The sequence below is a fragment of the Lithobates pipiens genome, unplaced genomic scaffold (assembly GCF_037356315.1).
Source record: "Lithobates pipiens isolate NorthernLeopardFrog02 unplaced genomic scaffold, aLitPip1_a1.2 Scaffold_8, whole genome shotgun sequence".
NCBI lineage: Eukaryota > Metazoa > Chordata > Amphibia > Anura > Ranidae > Lithobates > Lithobates pipiens.
The window spans coordinates 314,445,529-314,466,956 of record NW_027507903.1 but is presented as its reverse complement, the minus strand read 5'-3'; the positions used below and the strand labels follow the sequence as shown (position 1 = coordinate 314,466,956).

The following is a 21,428-nucleotide window of genomic DNA, read 5'->3' as shown; positions in this document are numbered from 1 at the left end:
TGAAAGCCCACACACGAGCGGACTGTCCGCCCAAACACTGTTCAGCGGACAAAGTTGGACGAACAGTCCGCCCGTGTGTACGCGACCTCAGTCATGCAACACTGTACCCAAATGAATTTTGTGTCCTTTTTTTCCCACAAATAGAGCTTTCTTTTGGTGGTATTTGATCACCTCTGGGGTTTTTATTTTTTGCGCTATAAATGAAAAAAGACCGAAAATTTTGAAAAAAAACGCATATTTCTTTGTTTCTGTGACAGAATTATGCAAATTATTAATTTTTCTTCATAAATTTTGGCCACAATTTATACTGCTACATATCTTTGGTAAAAATAACCCAAATTAGTGGATATTATTTGGTCTTTGTGAAAGTTAGAGAGTCTACAAGCTGTGGTGCGAATCGCACAAAATTGATCACATCTGATGTACTGGTGGCCTATCTCGCTTCTTGTGACCCAAACAAGTCAGGAAAGTACAAATACCCCCCAAATGACCCCTTTTTGGAAAGTAGACATTCCAAGGTATTTAGTAAGAGGCATGGTGAGCTTTTTGATGTTGTCATTTTTTTCCCACAATTCTTTGCAAAATGAAGATTTTTCATTTTCTTTATTTTTCTCCACAAAATTGTCATTGTAATAGGTTATTTCTCTCACGTGGCATGTGTATACCACAAATGACACCCCCCAAAAAATTCTGCTACTCCTCCTGAGTATTACAATACCACATGTGTGGGACTTTTTCGCAGCCTGGCCACATAGAGAGGCCCAACATGCAGGGAGCGCCATCACGTGTTCTAGGAGCATAAATTACACATCTAACTTGTTGACTACTTATTACACTTTTGAAATACCAGGACAATGACACGTGACACTGATGACAGATGGCACTGATACGTGGCAATGATGACACTTATACGTGGCACTGATGACACGTGGCACTGATGACAGATGACACTAATATGTGGCACTGAAGACACGTGGCACTAATACGTGGCACTGATGACACGTGGCACTAATACGTGGCACTGATGACACGTGGCACTAATACGTGGCACTGATGACATGTGGCACTAATACGTGGCACTAATACGTGCCACCGGTGACAGATGGCACTAATACGTGGCACCAATGACACGTGACACTGATGACAGATGGCACTGATAAGTGGCATTGATGACACGTGACACTGACAACAGATGGCACGTGACACTGACAGGTGGCACTGATGACAAATGGCACTGATACGTGGCACTGATGACAGATGGCACTAATACGTGGCACTGATGACAGATGGCACTATGTGGCACTAATAACACGTGGCACTGATGACAGATGGCACTGGGGACAAATGGCACTGACAACAGGTGGCACTGGGGACAGATAGCACTGCGGGCAGGTGGCACTGGGGTGGGGTGGATTGCACTGGGGTGGATGGCACTGGGGTGGATGGCACTGGGGCGGATGGCACTGGGGCAGGATGGCACTGGGGCGGATGGCACTGGGGCGGATGGCACTGGGGCGGATGGCACTGGGGCAGGATGGCACTGGGGCAGGATGGCACTGGGGCAGGATGGCACTGGGGGGGGGGCATGGCACTGGGGGGGGGGGGGTGGCACTTTTTATTAAACTTTTTTTTTACTTTTTTTTTTTTTCTTTTTTACACTGACGGCTGCTGCAGCCGTTCTTCTCTCCCCTCTCACACGCTGTCTGTGTGAGGAGGGAGAGCGGCGCTGAGAGATGATCTCATAGGTTTACATATGAGATCATCTCCCATTGGACACGCCGATCACGCTGTAAACGGCCGCTGTGATTGGCCGTTTACAGCGATCTGTGTTTGCCTGTCCCCGGGGGACACGGCAAACACAGAACTTCCGCGATGCGCGCCCGCGGCGGCGCGCATTGCGGAAGTAAACACCAGGCCGTCCAGGGACGGCCAGGCACGGGAAGCCGCCCGCCCTAAGGCCGTCATTCGGCTATAGGGCGGGCAGGAAGCGGTTAAAAAAAAATCACAACTCAAAACAATTACTTGAAGAAATTATGAGCTTTAAAGAGAATTGGATTTCAAAAATGTGTTTTGTAAATTAGGATGGTTTTATTTTAGGAACTGCCCACAAAAGATAGACCAAGAACTATTCCTTCAACTAGTAGACAATTTTGTTTACATATATGAGACACCCCCGCAATACTATAAACTGTGTGAGTTTCTTATTTTAATGAATATTTTCCCAGTTAAATAGCATAGTACTTCTACTTCAGTGCCTCCGCAATGCTATATTTCCCATTCTCACCAGACTAAGTGTCGGCTTTCACCCACAGGTTGACAACACACATTAATTTTAACTATGTTTTGCCCTCTTACGTTATTTGCAATGGATGTTTTTGTTCTTTTGTTAGAAGATGTCACAAGACGCCAATGAAAACATAAGTTGTGCAATAGGAATGCTTGAATTCCAATTGTCACGAGTAATTTCGCATTCCTTAGAATGTTTTTTAAAAATAGGAACATCAAGACTGCTTCTTACTATGCTAATTTTAAGTGTTGCAATAAATAAATTCTTCCATTGCTTTCTATCCCCATATGACAGATAATCTAGGCATAAATATACGTACTAAACGAATAGCAACCAGCTTCATCTTAGATGCCTATTCAAGAGACATGAGGGAGATTTACCAAAACAGGAGCAGTCAGAATCTGGTGCAGCTGTACACAGTAAACAATCGTCTTCTAACTTCAGCTTGTTCAATTAAGCTTTCACAATAAAATCTGAAAGCTGATTGGTTTCTATGCAGAGCTGCACCAGAGTGTGCACGCTCCAGTTCTAATAAATCTCTTACGTAGTATTTGTCATTAAAAGTTATTCCTCTTTATAAAGAAGAAAAGTCAAAATAGTATCTGCTTTTAAAAGGACTTATGTCAAGCTCTTGACCAGTTATATGGTATAAAACTTGATTGTAAAGTCTCAGTTTTTATTTGTTTTGTTTTTTAAAATAACAAATATGTTATACTTACCTACTCTGTGCAGTTGGTTTTGCACAGAGCAGCCCAGAACCACCTCTTCTCTGGTCCCTCTTCCTTGCTCCTGGATCCTTCTCTCCTGACTAGTATACCCACAGCAAGCAGCTTGCTATTGGGGCACCCGAGCCACAGCTCCATGTGTCCATTCAGACATGGAGCCCCGGCCCAACCCCCCCCATCTCCCCTCATTGGCTAACTGATTTTGATTGACAGCCGCGGGAGCCAATGGCGCTGCTGCCTCAGCCAATCAGGAGGATTGTCCCCGACAGACACTCATGGACATCACTGGAGAGAGATGGGGCTCAGGTAATTAGGGGGTGCTGGGGAGGCTGCTACACACAGAAGTTTTTTTATCTTACTGCATAGAATGCAGCAAGATAAAAAAAATAAAAAATAAAAAAAAAAACTCTACTATCCCACTAAAAATTGCTCTTTTTTGCTACCTCATAACACTCCAAAAAAGCAAAAACAAAAACCACCTTTGCTAAATTTGATGAGGACAATTATTATATATACACATTCATTTTGTTGAACTAGCAATGCCAAACACTGGTGTTATAACACCAACTAAAAAATAATTAATAACTGAATACTACCTACCTTTCTTTACTTATTTTATACATTGGCCTTACACTGACATAACGCTTAAAGCGGCGTCCGCTTAAAAAAAAAAAAAAAAAAAAAAAAAAAAATTAAAAGTCAACAGCTACAAATACTGCAGCTGCTGACTTTTAACAATCGGACCCTTACCTGTCCAGGGTCCAGAGATGCAGGGATTGAAGCCCCGCTCGTCTCACCCTCAGCTCAGCGGCGCCAGCATTGGAACTGTGGGCGCCCAGCTGTGCCTTCACAGCCGGGCACACACTGTGCATGCGTGAGCCGTGACTAGCCGTGCAATCATCTGGAACCTGTGACGTATCCCAGATGATTGCCTAGAGGGCGGGGGGAGAGGTTATCTTCCTTCCGGTACCGAGGGAAGTGACGTAAGGAGCCAAGGTGAGTAAGGAGGCAGATTACGAGGAACCCCCTAGCAACAGGAATTAAGAGGCGAGTAAAAAAATTATATTTTCTTTTCCAGATGTTATTAATCATTTTTAATTGAGCTGAAAAATGCTAAAATAATTTTGGAGTGAAACTCCACTTTAAGAAGGCAGTCAAAAATTCTTGCCCAAACAGCACTTGCATCTAGGTATTCAGCAGTGACTAGAGCAAGTCCATGGTGCTGAACAAAAAAATGCAAAGCACTGAGAGCAACCAGGGTGCCCATACAAGGTTCAAAATTTGTCCGGGTTCTGCTGAACCAGCCACATTTCAAATGGCTGACTTTAGACTCACATGTATGATATGATTGATTCTTTCTTCAGCTACTAGCTCTGAAGGAAAAGAAAAAGCAATATAAAGTCCAAATATCTTCAACACAGTAGAATATTTGAGCATTAATGCATTAGCAGACACCAAAAATAATGCATCAAAAATAAAACAAAAAACTTCTAGGCTATTCATACTGCTTCAGTTTGAAATGATGACTGTACTCAATAATGCATCAAAAATAAAACAAAAAACTTCTAGGCTATCCATACTGCATCAGTTTGAAATAATGACTGTACTCCATGTGATCCTGTTAAATGTGCTGGAGTGTATAGACCCCGATTGGTCACTGGTTGTCAGGGCTATGAACATTAATGCTCACAATAAGAAGTATAAAGTACATTAGCTTCTAAAGTGTTCTGAGAACTCTAAAATGTAGGGAGCTTAATTGTACAAATGTTGACTTCATCCTAGAAGCATAACCTCTGCTGTGCTCTCTTCACCTCCTCACTAGTGGTCGGTCCGATGTGATGTCACACCTTGCTGGCCACTGTTGAAGTATGGAAAGGAAGGTGTACGTGCCCAATTTATTTTTAAGCTGAAGTCGAGGTTGCATAACTAAGCTCCCCAGGTTTTGTGACTCCTGGTTTATCTTAAAAGCTATCCAACATTAAAGTGGTTTTAAAGCCTAAAGGTTGTTTTACCTTCATCCATTCTCTATATTAAGGTAAACAAAAACTTCACAGGATCCGCTTCTCAACCCCCATACTTGCCTGAGCCCCATTTCGATCCAGTGCTGTGCATGAGAGCAGAGGCTCTCTCCCTCCTTACTGGGCAGATTGATAGAAGTGGGAGCCATTGGCTCCTGCTGTTGTCAATAAAATTCAGTGAAAGGTTTGTAAGGATGCCAAGACAAGTTGCCTGTGTGAATAGACACAGGCAGGGTGACTTGGGAGCACATCTGCACAAGTGCCCCCATTTTAAATTTTATTCAAAGAAAAAATAAATCTTTACAATCACTAAGTGATTTAGCTTCTAGGTACCTGCCTTTTATACCCGGTAGTAATGTAGAATAATTTATTTAGAGTATATTTTAAATATCTTATGGTCAATATTTCCATTATCATGGTTACCTTAAGTGGTGTATTTCTTTTTGTATTCTCATGCCCATCATTCCTTACAAATCACATTTCACAAATTATCAATGTCCCTTTCCATCTAGATTAATTTTCCTTTCCTAGAGTACATTTATGAAGTTGGGAAAAGCTGCAAACCTGTATACAATGACACCCAGACTTCTCGGTAAAAGAAACCGTTCAAAACTAAGTTATAAATAGATGCTAAGAGGAAGTTTCAGCATGGTTAGACCATCTGTCTGCCTCTCTAATCAGATTCTCCAAGTCAAACCTCTCTAACTTCCCTGTGCAAAAGAGCAGATCTTCTCTATTTTAACTTCAATGAATTTCTGATTAGTATCAGGTATTTAAAGAGCACGGTACTGCTTTACTATCCTAGTCATCCAACAATAATCATCAGAAAAATATCAAGATTGAACAAAGACACAAGTGATTGTAACACGCAATTCGTGTAAAATGTTCCAGCACCCCTCCACCTGTGACAGCTGGCGGGGGTTCTTCTCCCTCGCTGCCGCTGTCAAATTAAAATTGGTGCAGCAGTGTGGGGCACCCATGCCAGAGCCGCTGTTCACATACAGTAAGGGAGATTTACTGATTAGCTTCCAGGTTGTATTGTCAAAGTTTAATTGAACAAGCTGAAGTTGAAAGCTGATTGGTTACTCTGCACCAGACTCAACATGCACCAGTTTTCGTAAATCTCCCCGGTGTGTGCATGAGCGCTTAGAAGGGCAAGAATGTAAAGATCTCACCAGCGGCCATTCCTCAGTACCCATAGCTACAGGAGGTCAGTGAGAACTTGTTTTAAAGCTTATTTATAGCCTGGCCACAGTTCTTTTGAAATAATATAAAAGAAAAAAGGGTTTTAAATCACAATGAGCATCTCTGTCTTCCACTAGATTTGTGGGGAAAGGGTTAAAAATATATGTGTAGAGAATTATAAAATCAATCTCTATAAAAGATTACCAAGGTGAAACAACATAGCCAGAGATTTAGATATTATATTGTGTACCCCTTACACACTGCTCTCATCAGTCAATGTGAAGCTTGCCCCAGCAAGTTGCACATTGCTTATTCAATTGTACCAAAAAAGCTTGCTACATAGAGCAGGCTGACTTATTTTCATTAGACCATTTCAGACACATTAGGCATGTGTGCATTACAGTATGTAATCCCTATATAGTGAATGTACCTTATATTTGCTATATAACATTGGCCATAGCTCAAGCACACCTCAATGAATGGAGGAATCGGCCACCATTAGGATTCTGCATGAAAAAAATTGATGCAGTGCTGACCCATGCTACAAGTGCATTGTAAACTGTTCACTACAGAAGTGAATATATGCTGTTAAACATTGACTAAAACACATCTGCCTGGGTGCTAAGAGTCCATTAAAAAAATAAAAATAACCATCTTGTTTCCGGTTTTATGGTTCTTTAGCATTCAGATGCTAGGTTGTTCTTATAACTATAATCATATTATTGTACATGACTATTCACATGTTTTAATGGATGCTACTTACTCTTTGGGTGTGTTGAAGTCTTCCAACCTAGCCTCAAAAAACTGCAGGACTTCATCACACTGGGAGATATATGCAGGCAGCCGGATGAGAGCCTGAATACAAGATATAACAGTGTTACTTTCTCAGTAGTACAGCTAGCTGGGAGATCTGTAAAGAAGCAATCAAACATTAAAAATATAAGCACAGAACTTCAAATGCATATCTGCTGTCTTCAGCTTTATATATACACACTTTAGAAAGTGCTCATTACAGATTTTCTCTTCCTGTTCAGCACTGAGGGCACAGCCAACACAGCTGATTGGAGGATTCTACATTGGTAAAAGGAGGAAGTAATGTGCAGAGCTCTGCTGTGAGATGGCAAGCTGTCTGTTAATCTATTTATAGCAACCTCCCATGAGACAAATTTCAGGCTGCTTTTATCTCCTGTGTGGGAGAACTTCTCAGAAGTTATAAGGCTTGATAATAGAGTTACTGAGCCGGAGAAAGCCACGGGACTCAGTGCTTTGGAGAGACATAGGAAAACACAACAGATAGATGTGCCCAGCTCAAATTTCACAAATTGTGTTTACATCCACTTTAAGAATGCTTTCAGACATAGAAGAGTGACCAAGTTTTGCCTTTAAAACAACAAATTATTCTAGGTACACTTATGCCGCGTGCACACGATCGGAATTTCCGGCCAGAAAAAGACAGCTGAGAGCTTTTCATCGGAAAATGCGACCTTGTGTATACTCCATTGGAATTTAGCTGTCCGAATTTCCGCCAGCCAAAAATTGATAGCATGTTCTCAATTTTCCCGACAGAAAAACTTTCTATCGGTAATTCCGATCGTGTATATGCAATTCCGACACGCCAAAAATCACGCATGCTCAGATTCAACTACGAGACAGAAGCTATTGGCTACTGGCTATTGAACTTCCTTTTTCTAGTCACGTCGTACGTGTTGTACATCACTGCGTTATTAATGATTGGAATTTGATGTGACCGTGTGTAGGCAAGACAGCTTGAGCCGAATTCCATCGGAATTCCGTGTGTACGCAACATTACACACAATTTTTGAAGGAACGACAGGTAGGTTGTTCCAAACATCTTGGAGAACTAACCACAGATCATCTGTGGATGTAGGCTGCGTCACATCCTTTTCTCTCTTCGTGTAATCCCAGACAGACTCAATGATGTTCAGATTAGGGCTCCACAGCTCCTTTTCTGCATCCTGGCTCCTATGTTTTTGTGCATAGCCGAGTTGCTTAGCTCTGTTTCCACATACTATGCATGAAAATATTGGAATTAAGTTACAGAAAAATGGCAGGTGCTCTGGATTGAGGAGTCAAAATTTGAATTGTTTTGCTGTAGCAGGAGGCAGTTTGTTTGCCAAAGGCATAGAGAGCAGTACAATAATGAGTGTCTGCAGGCAACAGTGAAGTATGGTGGAGGTTCCTTGCAAGTTTGGAGCTGCATTTCTGCAAAGGGAGTTGGAGATTTGGTCAGGGTCAATGGTGTCCAATGCTAAGAAATACAGAGATACTTATCCATCATGCAATACCAACAGAGAGGCCTGTGATTGGCCCCAAATTTATTCTGCAACAGGACAAATGACTCAAATCCTACAGCCAATGCCATTAAGAACTATTTTCAATGTAAAGAAGAAGAACAAGAAATCCTGACAGTGATGATTTGCTCCTGTGAGCGTGTATATATATATATATATATATATATATATATATATATATATATATACATATACACACACACACACACACACACAGCAAGATGACTAAAACCTAACCTAATTAGCATGAGCCAATTATCTAATCATTGACCCAGACTAGCTGACTGAGAGATAAGACATTTCAGGGTACGTCTCCTAGCTCACAGACTGAGTATTCAATAGACATTACCATATTACCATAAACATCAACACAGGGTTAATTAGCACAAACAACAATGTGTGGATTATTCTTACAAGCCAGACTAGACTCATTTACACAACAGACAGATGGCTGGAGTTCATGATATTACCATCTAACAGTTTGTGTCCCAACAGTGTGATTCAGTCTATTGCTAATATGGCATATACAGATCCAGAGTCTTGGGGGGCGGCATGGACCTGAACCCAAGCAACACCTCAGGGATCCCCAGGCATACAGCTCACAAAGAGCACCGTTCACCCAAATGCCAGGGCCCATAATCGCAAGGCTAGAGGCTGGCATTCAGTCCCCTCCAACAGCCTTGGTCCCGGCTAGCTCTGCCACAGCTCCCCTCCTCATAGAGCCCTGATCTCAACATCATCAAGTCTGTCTGAGATAACATGAAGAGACAGAAGGATTTGAAGCAGCCTACATTCATGGAAGATTTGCGGTCGATTATCTGGGAGGTTTGGAGCAACCCATTTGGCCAGCTCCTTCAAATACTGTGTGCAAGTGTACCTAGAAGAATTGATGCCGTTTTGAAGGCAAAAGGGTGGTCCCACCAAATGAGTACAGCAAGATACCAGGATTGTTTCCAGTGGCTACCCCTGCTCCTGGTCTAAAGTTTCCGCTGCTTACCAACAGCATCACCACTAACATAATGGGGTTAAAAAAATCTAAAATTAGCCCTTTATAGTACAAAATGAGAAAATCGCTACTGTAAATATTACTTTCACTGTCCCATAGTAAAAAATGAACCCCTTACAGTAGCGACTATTTGCTCTTTTTGTACTAATTTTAGTTTTTTTAACCCCATTATTTTACTAAACATCTCAGGCCTGGGTCACACCTCTGTTTTTTGGTGCTTTTTGCAGAAACACACTAAAGTTCATTTACATGGTTTTCTATGGGACACGTTCACATCCATGATTTTTTCCAGCTGCTGCGTATTTTAGTAAAGATAAGGACTTTTTTTTAATGCAAAATGGTGCTTTTTTGTTTTTTTGCCTCAATATACCTTAATGGAGAAGCTGCAGAAAAGCATGTAATAATGCATTTTTGCGGCAATTTGTGTTTTTAATCTGCCCACAAATTGGGCAAAAAAATATGTAAAAATGCAAATCGCAGCAAAATTATTATTTTTTTATGGTTATTAACCGATTATTCGATTAATCAAAACAATAATAGGCCAACTAATCGATTATGAATATAATCATTAGTTGCAGCCCTACTAGTTATAGAGTCAGGGGTGTACTAAAGCCAATTGTGGGCTATGGTGGTCTATACAATCATTGGAGCCTCCACAAGAATAACATTTGAAAAGCTCTAAGGCCCGATTCACACTATCGTGACTTCTGAAGTGGCTTGAGTCATGAAGAATCGCATGACAAGGGAAATTGCATTGTTTTCAATGGTGCTTGTTCTAATCAATGCGATACAGAACTGTCCAATTTTGGAAATGTTTCCTGCACTACTCTAGTGAGATTTACAGTGCAACTTGGCCCCATAGAATATGTAAAGTAACATCAAAGTTGCACCACATAATCTCACTGTAAATCGCATCAAAGTCACATCACGGTAGTGTGAACCGAGCTTTAAGGAAAGGTACTCATATGTTGCAAAGTAATAATTACAGAGCATTGGTGACAGTTTGTGACAATCACACATGTTGAGTGAAATGATTATCATGTAGCATTTCCAGGTCCTGTATTAAGCAAGCAATACACCAGCAGAGCTTACCAGGTAATGATTAAACCTTTTTCATATGATTACATCAGTTACAAATTGGGTTTTTGAGAAATATGCAAGCATTCCTTCCAGCTTCATAATCCACTAAAGTTTTCATATTTTGTATTTGTAGATCAGAGAAAAAGATACTCTGATAAAACGGACTTAGATTAGACAAGATTTATACCTTATAGCCAGACTCAGTCCTGCGGTGTTTGAATGGGCTTTGCGGTAAAACTTCCCCATTTATTTTGTTTGGAACATAACTGTAGTATTCTAACTGCAGTACACCACAACACAGAGATGGTTCACGTCTAGTTACTGTGGTTTGCCAAAAAGGATGTGTGTTGCAGAGCACTGGCTAGGTCACTAGGTGTATTGGGTTGCCACCCAAAATAACAGCACTTGCACCACAGGCATGGCATTTCATGTTGCCTTGCATTGGGGTTAGTACAACAAATGGGTCTGAATCTGAACTAACATTCTTGTACTGGTTTGAATTATACTCAGGGCCGGTGCAATGATTTTCGTCTACTTAGGCAAAAGGTGCATTTTGGTGCCCCTCCCTCCACAATGCTTCATTCTTCCATCTGAGGTCCAAATCTAAAAATTGTGCCATGACTCAAAAAGATTGTAGTCGTACAGCTATCAAAAAATGAGACGCATACAATTTCTGTACCATTTCAACAGTATTTATCCCCATCAGCGTGTCCCTTTACATCAGGTGCCCCTATCAGTGTGCCCTTTAACATCATGTGTTCCCATGAGAGTGCCTCCCCCCCCCCTATAGATCAGCTTCCCCTTTAGAGTGCCTCTTAAGATCAGGTATCCCTGTCAGAGTACCGATTTATATCAGATGACCCCATTAGAGTACCCCCATGGACCAGGTGTCCCTATCAGAGTGTCCCTATCAGTGTCCCCATGGAGCAGGTGTACCCATCATTGTCCCCATGGAGCAGGTGTTCCCATAGAGTAGGTGTTCCTATCAGTGTCCCCATGGAGCAGGTGTACCCATCATTGTCCCCATGGAGCAGGTGTTCCCATAGAGTAGGTGTCCCTATCAGTGTCCCCATGGAGCAGGTGTACCCATCATTGTCCCCACGGAGCAGGTGTACCCATCATTGTCCCCACGGAGCAGGTGTACCCATCATTGTCCCCACGGAGCAGGTGTACCCATCATTGTCCCCACGGAGCAGGTGTACCCATCATTGTCCCCACGGAGCAGGTGTACCCATCATTGTCCCCACGGAGCAGGTGTACCCATCATTGTCCCCACGGAGCAGGTGTACCCATCATTGTCCCCACGGAGCAGGTGTACCCATCATTGTCCCCACAGAGCAGGTGTACCCATCATTGTCCCCACGGAGCAGGTGTACCCATAGAGTAGGTGTTCCTATCAGTGTCCCCATGTAGCAGGTGTTCCCATAGAGCAGGTGCCCCCATAAGAGTGCCCCCATAGAAATGTCCCCATATATCAGGTGTCCCCATGAGAGTGCCCCCATAGAGCAGGTGTCCCCTTTAGAATGCCCCTTACATCAGGTGTGCCCATCAGAGCATCCCCTTACATTAGGTTTCCCCATCAGTGTTCCCCCATAGAGATGTTGTCCCCATCAAGTTCCCCCATAGAGCAGGTGTCCCCATCAGTGTCCCCACGGCACAGGTGTCCCCATCAGTGTCCCCACGGCACAGGTGTCCCCATCAGTGTCCCCACGGCACAGGTGTCCCCATCAGTGTCCCCACGGCACAGGTGTCCCCATCAGTGTCCCCACGGCACAGGTGTCCCCATCAGTGTCCCCATGGCGTAGGTGTCCCCATCTGTGTCCCCACAGAGCAGGGGTCCCCATCAGCAGCACACACTAGGTTGTGACCCTGCCCCTACAACCTAACAGGATTGGTTAACTATAAATTTGAAAGAGACACCCAGCTTCATTCTCTTTTTTTATCCTCACCTGACAAGATTGGATGGATATTGTACCTCTTACTAGGGATGCACCAAAATTTCGGCCGCCGAAAAACATATCGGCCGAAAATTGTGTTTTCGGCAAATTGCCGAAAGGAAAATCTTGCCGATAATGGGGCCGAAAATGGGGACGGGGCCTGTGAGGGTCTCCGCCCCCCTGGTGCCGCCCATTGCACGGGTGTTTTCCTGGCTCGTCCTCCGTCCCCCCTCCTCCTTTCCTCCCTCCTCCTTTCCTCCCGCCCGACAGTGCGGTCATCTCCGTGTGTCACCGAGCTGTGCATTGAATTTCCCGGGTGGCTGCAGTAACAATGTCCCACCTCCTGTGACAGACGGTACACTGATCCAATGGCGGGACATTGAATCAGCGTGACGATATTACAGGAGGCAGGACATTGTTACTGCATCCGCTCGGGAAATTCAATGCACAGCTCCGTGACACACGGAGATCACCGCACTGATCTGGGCATGGGTAAGCGGAGATGCATGTGTTACATTGGATCCTTAATACATATTTGGTGCCTTAATCATCCCTTTTTAGGACAAAGTAATAGAACTAATCAAATTGATTACAGAGACCACATTGGTACTTGATGCAACATGCTGCTTACTGCATATATCAAACTGGCCCAAAAAAATAAAAATAAAGTACAAGTCTGAAACTATCTACCTCTGGCCACTTGTGTGAATGTAGCCATGCTATATAAACCAGGTCACAGGACAAAGGCTGTACTCCCTTTATTTGCCATATAAAAAAAAATAATAATCTTGATTTTGACCCAGCTAGGTTTTTATCACCATGTGATAGAATGGGGAAGGGTTAAGTTATTGCTAGTAGAGGTAACGATATGAGTATTCCCAATAGAAGTCTGTTGGAACGGAACCAGGTAGCTTGCTTGGGGGGCCAGTTCACACCAGATGCAGTTCCCTGTGCTTTTTTTTTTTTTTGCACAAAATGCATGCACAGTGTTTTCCATGTATTCCAATGGCTCTAGTTCACACCATGCAGTCAGTTTCTGCACCGGAAACTGACTGCATGGTGTGAACTAAAGCCATTGGAATACATGGAAAACACTGTGCATGTATTTTTATCAGGCAGGCTGCATCTGAGGGGAACTGGTGAGGCTGCTTTGATCTCTCCTGTACCATGTCCGCAGTCTCTGACCATCTCCTGTACCATGCCTGCAGTCTCTGACCATCTCCTGTACCATGCCCGCAGTCTCTGACCATCTCCTGTACCATGCCTGCAGTCTCTGACCATCTCCTGTACCATGCCTGCAGTCTCTGACCATCTCCTGTACCATGCCTGCAGTCTCTGACCATCTCCTGTACCATGCCTGCAGTCTTTGATCATCTCCTGTACCATGCCTGCAGTCTCTGACCATCTCCTGTACCATGCCTGCAGTCTCTGACCATCTCCTGTACCATGCCTGCAGTCTCTGACCATCTCCTGTACCATGCCTGCAGTCTCTGACCATCTCCTGTACCATGCCTGCAGTCTCTGACCATCTCCTGTAATATGTCCCCAGTCTCTGACCATCTGCTGTATGAAAATATTTTTTAAAAACAGTAATTTTCGGTATCGGTGCTGTTTCGGTATCGGTTTTGGTTTTCGGCCTAGTGTATTTTTCATTTTCGGTATCGGTTTCGGCACCAAAAAACCCATTCGGTGCACCCCTAGCTCTTACTACATTCGCCCCACCAATTTAAGCCTCTCCTGGATGGAATTCTCTCATGTACAGGAGCTTTATGGAGAGAACCCCAATCTGGTGGTCTCGGGGGCACATCTTTTTGGCATTTACAAGCAAGTGTCAGGGCTGGCTCAGCCTTCCTTCTCTGAGCTGGCTGCTCAGCTGTCGGCTAATTGCCAGCTCTCATCTCTCTCCATAGTTACCCAGCTGTTCCTGATCCTGCTCACCTGACCTGCATACTTAAAGCTGTCCAGCTCACTTCATCTCTGCCTTCGACTTGGTCACATGACAAGAAACCATCACCTGCGTACCTGTTTAACCACTTAAGGACCACCTCACGCTGATATACGTCGGCAGAATGGCACGGCTGGGCACAATCATGTACCGGTACGTGATTCTTTAAGTGCCCAGGCCTGTGCCCCGTGACCATGGCCACGGGACCAGAGGACCCGATCGCCACTTGGTGTCCCGCGATCGGGTCACAGAGCTGAAGAACGAGGAGAGGTCTGTGTAAACAAACCTCTCCCCGTGCTTCCCTGTGTGGCTGTCACCGATAGTCTCTTCCCTTTTATAGGGAAGGACGATCAGTGACGTCACATGCCAGGCCACGCCCCCTACAATAAAAAAACACATAACGTCATACACAACACTACACTGCCCCCTAGTGGTTAACTCCTTCACTGACATTGTCATTTACACAGGAATTAACGCATTTAAATAGCACTGATTGCTGTATAAATGACAATGGTCCCAAAAATGTGTCAAAAATGTCCGATGTGTCTGCCATAATGTCACAGTCAAAAAAAAATAAAAATAAATCGCTGATTGCCGCCATTACTAGTAAAAAAATATATATATATTAATAAAAATGCCATAAAACTATCCCCTATTTTGTAAACGCTATAACTTTTGCGCAATCCAATAAATTTCAAATATTAGACAGCATATCATTTGTAGGTGGTTGTGTTACAAACCACAAAAGGAAATAAGACCGTTTTAATTTAACAGCTTAATTCCTTTATTGTTTTTCCACAAGTTTAATATCCAAGAGACATGAACTCTGGCCTAACGCATTGCAAAGACAGGAAAAAACGGCTTCATACTAAACTAGCAAGACTGCAAGTGGTATGATGTGTTAAGAGTGTTTTACATATTAGACATAAATTTGACTTTCAACTTAAATAGGATTTGTAAACATACTAAACAAACTGTATTATTTTTAGGAAAATATAGGCAGGGCAAGCACTGTAATGCCGCGTACACACGACCGGACTTTCTGACAGCAAAAGGTCTGACGGAACGAGTCCGTCGGACAATTCAATCTTGTGTGGGCTCCATCGGATCTTTGCTTGCCAAAAATCCGGCGGACTTTAGAAATAGAACATGTTTTAAATTTTTCCACCGGAACTCCGCCAGACCGAGAAATCCGTTTGTGTGTATGTTAGTCTGACGGACAAAAACTGACGCTAGGGCAGCTATTGGCTACTGGCTATGAACTTCCTTATTCTAGTCCAGTCGTACGTCATCACGTTTGAATCCGTCGGACTTTGGTGTGATTGTGTGTGGCCAAGTCCGTTCATTCGGAAAGTCCATTGGAACTCCACCAAAACTCAGTCGGAAAGACCGCCGGACCTAGTCCCTCGAAAAGTCCTGTCGTGTGTACGCGGCATAACTGTACCCAGAACTAAAGGTAAGCCCACGAAAATGGTCTGGCAGCATCAACAAAATAAACTTACCTATGTGCTGGCAATACTGCCATCTTTATGCTTTGTTACATGTGTTGCATACCCCAAACCATGGTACTCTGTATGATGTACCGTACTACACATTATATACCCTGGACTAGGGCATGTCAAACTGCGGGACTCTGGCTCCTACTTTGTGACCCTCAGCCAGTTTAAGGCCCCTTTTACACATTTGTTGACAGATGAAAAGCAGACATCAATGCTTCATCCAGAAAAACAGATTTATATGGATGATCATCCTTTTACATCTGCATCAGTCCACATGCTTTTTTCTATTTTTTTTTTAAAAACAGTTTAAAACCCTACTTTTGTTCCGTAAAATGAACACAGAACAGAGGATAAAGGGATGAAAATAGACAAGCAGTTGGGTTTGAGTTAAATTGGGTTTGATGCAGCTACGAGTGGGTGGGGGGGCTGTATGTACTGCAGACAAGTGGGGGGGGGAGGAGGCAGGACAGGAGAAGAGCAGTATACACAGTTAGGGGGCAGTCTGTACATTCATTATTGGCTTTAAAGTGGTTGTAAACCCTTACAAACCACTTTGACCTACAGGTAAGCCTAGATTAAGGCTTACCTGTAGGTCCAAGCAATATCTCCTAAACCTATATGGTTTAGGAGATATTTGCCCGAAAACGGGCACCGCTGTCTACGGCGCATGCGCCGTAGACAGCGGCGCGCAGGCGCACTGAGCACGGCATTCTCCGCGACGGAGCTGCCGCGCATGTCGGCTCCCGTGCGCATGCGCGGGAGTGACGTCATCGCGGCTTCGCCGAATGACAGCGGCGGAGCTGCGAGACCCCACCAACAAGATGGATGCGGCGGACTACAGGGGACAGCGGCGACTTCACTGGCTCCTGTGTCAGGTAAGTGGCACATAATGGGCTACTATGCGTTGCATAGTAGTCCATTATGCTTTGCCTTTGCAGGGAATGAAAGAGGAAGTAAACTCTTTTTTCTTTACTGTATAGCACTGAGAAAGGGCTGTCATTAGGCCCTGCCACTAAAGTAAAAAAAAAAAAAAAACAAGGAGGCAGGGTCACCCTGTGACATCACCCTGTGAGCCCGCCCCTTTGTTTACATTAGTGCCGGGGCAAAATGACAGCTCCTTCTCAGCGCTATAAAGTAGAGGGGAAAAGAAAAAAAGGCCCGGCAATTGCATTTAAAGCCGACAAGGACAGTCAACTCCAGCAAGTGCGGGAACCTGTCTGTACTGCCCACTCACTGTGCATACTGCTCTTCTCCTCTCCTTGCACACACTGCCTCCCAACAAAGAGGGCCCGTCATGTAAATGCCATCACGTAGGGGACTATTGGTACCCTTATGTGATAGCAATAAAATCATAAGAAAAAAAGAAAAAAGGCACACATGAAAAAAAACAAAAAAATGCAAGCCTCCCTACTCCCAACTTGACATTGTTTCGCTGCTGCATGCAATTTTAATGCTTGATGTGTTGGGTATTTATTTATTTGGTGCAACTTCAACTTTTACCAAAAGATTTTTGCTGGTGTGCCCTAAAATTAACTTTAATGTTTTTTGTTTTTTTTTACTAAAAGCTTGCATTTTTATAAACTGTTGTGCTACTATGATGTGCCTAAAAATATGGAACTAACCCAAATGTATTCTCTAGGGGTCTGTTTTCCGAAAATATATAATGGTTGGGGGTTTTAAGTAATCCTCAGGACTAAAATTATTTTTAATGATGTAAACCAAAAATTTGAAATGTCCTTGACAAGAGAAAAAAATAATTTTAAATTCTTTTTATTTGCTTTTAAAACCTTTTTTGGAGTACATTTACATTCGTCTTCCCATCCATTTTTTTAGTGTAAAAAATAGGGCTTTGATCTGTTCCAAAAAATGGATGTGGACGGAAGCGGATGTAAATTGATGATCATCCATTAACATCCGCTTTTCCATTGAGATGCATTGTTGTCCGTATTTCATCCATGTGTTGATATTTCATTAAATGTTCTATGAGCTAGGATGTTGTAAGGTGCAATTACTGCTTTATTGTTAATTACCAAAGTTCTACAATCTTCTTCCTGAGTTATGCTGCTGCAGCCCTCATACATATTATGGTCCTTGGAAGATTTATTCCACTCAACTCAGCCCACTGCTTTGAGTTTGGCATGTTTTCCCTAGACTGTACTATTACTGAGTTCTATTCTTTGCTGTATTTGAAAATTGACTGCCCCATCAAACTGGGGGCTAGCTGGGAATAATGGGTTAGTCTAAAGACAGCTTAGGCTCCATGCACACTAGAGCTTTTTTTAAGCTCCTAGAAGCGGTCATTAGCATTTTATTTTGTTCCTAGAAGCTAAATAGTGTAATCCTATGTGTTCATGCACCCTACTTTAGGCTGTTAGCATTTTTTTGAGCTTCAGTGTCTAGGAGCAGAAGAAAATTTTTTGCTGAATGCTTCTAAAAGCTACTAAAATGCAACTAACTGCTTTTCATTGTTTTTTTTCCCTTCATATACTGCAAAAACTTAAGAAAAAGGCTAATGCTCCTAACAGCTTCTAAATCCTACTAAAATGCCATTAGAAGCTGGCACAAAAATGCTATTATCAGCATTTTTTTTCTAGCTTTTTTGAGCCGGTGAAAAATTCTAGTGTGCATGGAGCCCAAATGTGTAGTCTATTCCTTCTTAGAAAGTTTGGGGTGATGGAACTTAAACATTAGACGATTCCTAATAAAAAGGGTGAAAAATTACTTTACCGAACCTGGGCGAAAAAATTATTTTATAAATCCACTGTTGTCTTTTTTGTAGCACATTTAATTTCTTCTTTCCCTCGTTCTTTAACAGTAAGCACCAGGTGCAAAAGTTAAATGACTAATGAAAAGACAATCCTTTACCTCAAAAAGACCCTTATTAACAGGCTTGCTAAGCAGTTTTCCCAGCAGTTCCAATATGTCGTAACTAGTTTAGATTTCCACTCATTCCATTAAGAGCACACATGGCTCTTTATTTAGTCCCTTTAAAAAAAAAGAGCACTGACTGGAAAGGAAATGTGTAGGTTTATGGTAGATCGCATATCCTGGACCCCTTCTGTGAACTAAGCTAAGATAATATCCTATGTTCATCTTATACAAGCAGAGACTGAGGGCAACCTTGAAGTACTAATGCAAGAAATATGTCAGCTTTATCTTCAAAAGGTGAAATCTTCGTGAAAGAAATTACTGAATATTTGAAGCAGAGATCAAGTATACAGAAAAAAACCACACTGAAAGCTTTTGTTATATCACTTTGATAAGTGTGTTGCAAAAATGTATTCTTGGGAGTCCATTAAGGGAACCCGCCTACAGGAGGTTGGGACACTAGCAAACAGACAAATTGTAAGCCAGCGCCTGTATATCCTCTCCACAATCAGAATGCCTCAGATTTAGGAGAAATCATTACTAAGGGCAAGAAAACACACGAATGGGACCTGTATCTCTTAATGTACTCCAAGAAAAAGGTTTTAAAAGCAAATAAATAAATAAAAAAAATGATCTTATCCGTTCAGGGACAAGGCAATTAAAAAACAGCCAGGATGCCCAAAAGCAGTCCAACTGACAGGCCTATGGGAAGGGACTAAATGTTCTGCAACTCAGATTTACCTTAAAGACCAAAGCCCAAATATGAACCAGAAAATGAGAAGCCACCTGCAAGACAGGGGCAATTGCAAAATGACCTAGAGGAAAACACAGAGAATCAACCTGATGCCTAAGATCAGGACAAATCAATATAATGCATGCAGGCTGGTGATCTACATAAAGCCGGTATATCAATCCCAAAAGAAACAATACAAAAAAAGTGGCCTTATTCGATTCGCATAGCCAGTACCCCAAGGGATATTTGAGATATACCAAGCTGTGAAACAGTGTAATATCAATAAATTTATCAAAAAAGTGTATTTCATACATAACAAGAGACATATACTGGTAATACATAAACAAGTTGCTAAATCAGTAAGAAATGGTGTCAATAGTAAACTTGCGACTTAAGTAGCTTAGGAGAAAAATGCCGACATGTTTCGGACCAACCATCCTTTTTCATAGGCATATGATTTATCTCGTATGTACAGAGTCTAAAAGTGCAAATGTGATTGAAATTAGTACAGCAAAATGTAAATTTAAATGTACAGAAATCTTGCAGAAAAGTTGTACATAGTAAAATGTTTGATACATACCAGCCAAGCATTAACACCAATAGATACCAGCAGGGGGTTCGATTATAATACTGTTGATTGCCACAATAATTAAAAGCAGTGCCTGATGTCAAATAGGCGCTTTGATGGGATGGTATTAGAATTGAGCCAAAAGTGTCAGAAGCTGCAATGGTAACAAGCTCTCTCAGCTAGGAAGGTATGGGAAAATCTAACCCAGCGCAAACACCAGCATAAAGCAGCATTGGTGGATAGTCTGGACAACAGAAAGTATAAATAAAATAAGTATATGGGAACGGGTTGTCCTCAATAGGCATAAAAATAAGTAGGGTGCAATCACTCACCAAATGTTACACAGTGTATAGATCCAAAGCGGCATGCAACAGGCAGCATACTGACTGCAGCCTGTGCATGCCTTATATCACCCTGTAAGGTGATATGAATTAGCTGTGAGTTGGAGGAGTTGGACCACAATCACAGCTGATGCTGGTGGGGGCGGTGGGAGTGCCTGTTGGCACATAACTCAGCGGCCGCATAGAGAGCTCTGACAGGACGGCGCGGGTAGCCCTGGGCGCAGCACTCCATGTTGGAGCACAAGCGTACCATGGCGTCGTAAAACTACCCCACCAATTGGGCTGTAAGACTGCACGCCTACCACTGACGATGGGGGAGCGCATGTCTCCCGCATTTTGTCCATAATAGCTGCTGTGGTACCCGGCGTGCGGCAGATATGCGCGCCCCCATCCGAAACATGTCAGCATTTTTCTCCAAAGCTACTTAAGTCGCAAGTTTACTATTGACACATTTCTAATTGATTTAGCAACTTGCTTATGTATTACCAGTATATGTCTCTTGTTATGTATCAAATACACTTTTTTGATTAATAAACTTATTGATATTACACTGTTTCACAGCTTGGTATATCTCAAATATCCCTTGGGGTACTGGCTATGCAAATCGCATAAGGCCACTTTTTTTGTAAGATCAAGACAAAAGAGATCATTGCCAAGAGGAATGACATGGCTCATTTATACTTGCTACAACGTCACACATTAAAGCGGCTACCGTTTCAAAATGATTCTTTTATGTGTTTTTGATGCTTTGGTGGTGCTTCGATGATGCTTCGCGATTCTTTTTTGAAGCTTTAAAGCAGACGTACACCCAAAGCTCGATTGGTTGTTGTTCTCCTGTAGATCACTGGAGTGCATTCTGCAGTCCTGCGACCCGTTGAAACCTGCTGTCAGGCTCAGGAAAAATCACAACCATATGGTAAGGAG

General features: G+C 42.7%; 1 protein-coding gene across 3 annotated transcripts in view; it reads right to left on the bottom strand.

The window, feature by feature from the left end:
• Positions 1 to 21,428, bottom strand: part of SH3PXD2B (SH3 and PX domains 2B) — a 298,381-nt gene that overhangs the window by 96,489 nt on the left and 180,464 nt on the right. For all 3 annotated transcript variants that reach the window (XM_077472772.1, XM_077472773.1, XM_077472774.1), the window contains exon 5: positions 6,979 to 7,070. In XM_077472772.1, coding sequence (XP_077328898.1) covers positions 6,979 to 7,070 — 92 coding nt within the window. The remainder of the gene's footprint in view (positions 1 to 6,978; positions 7,071 to 21,428) is intronic.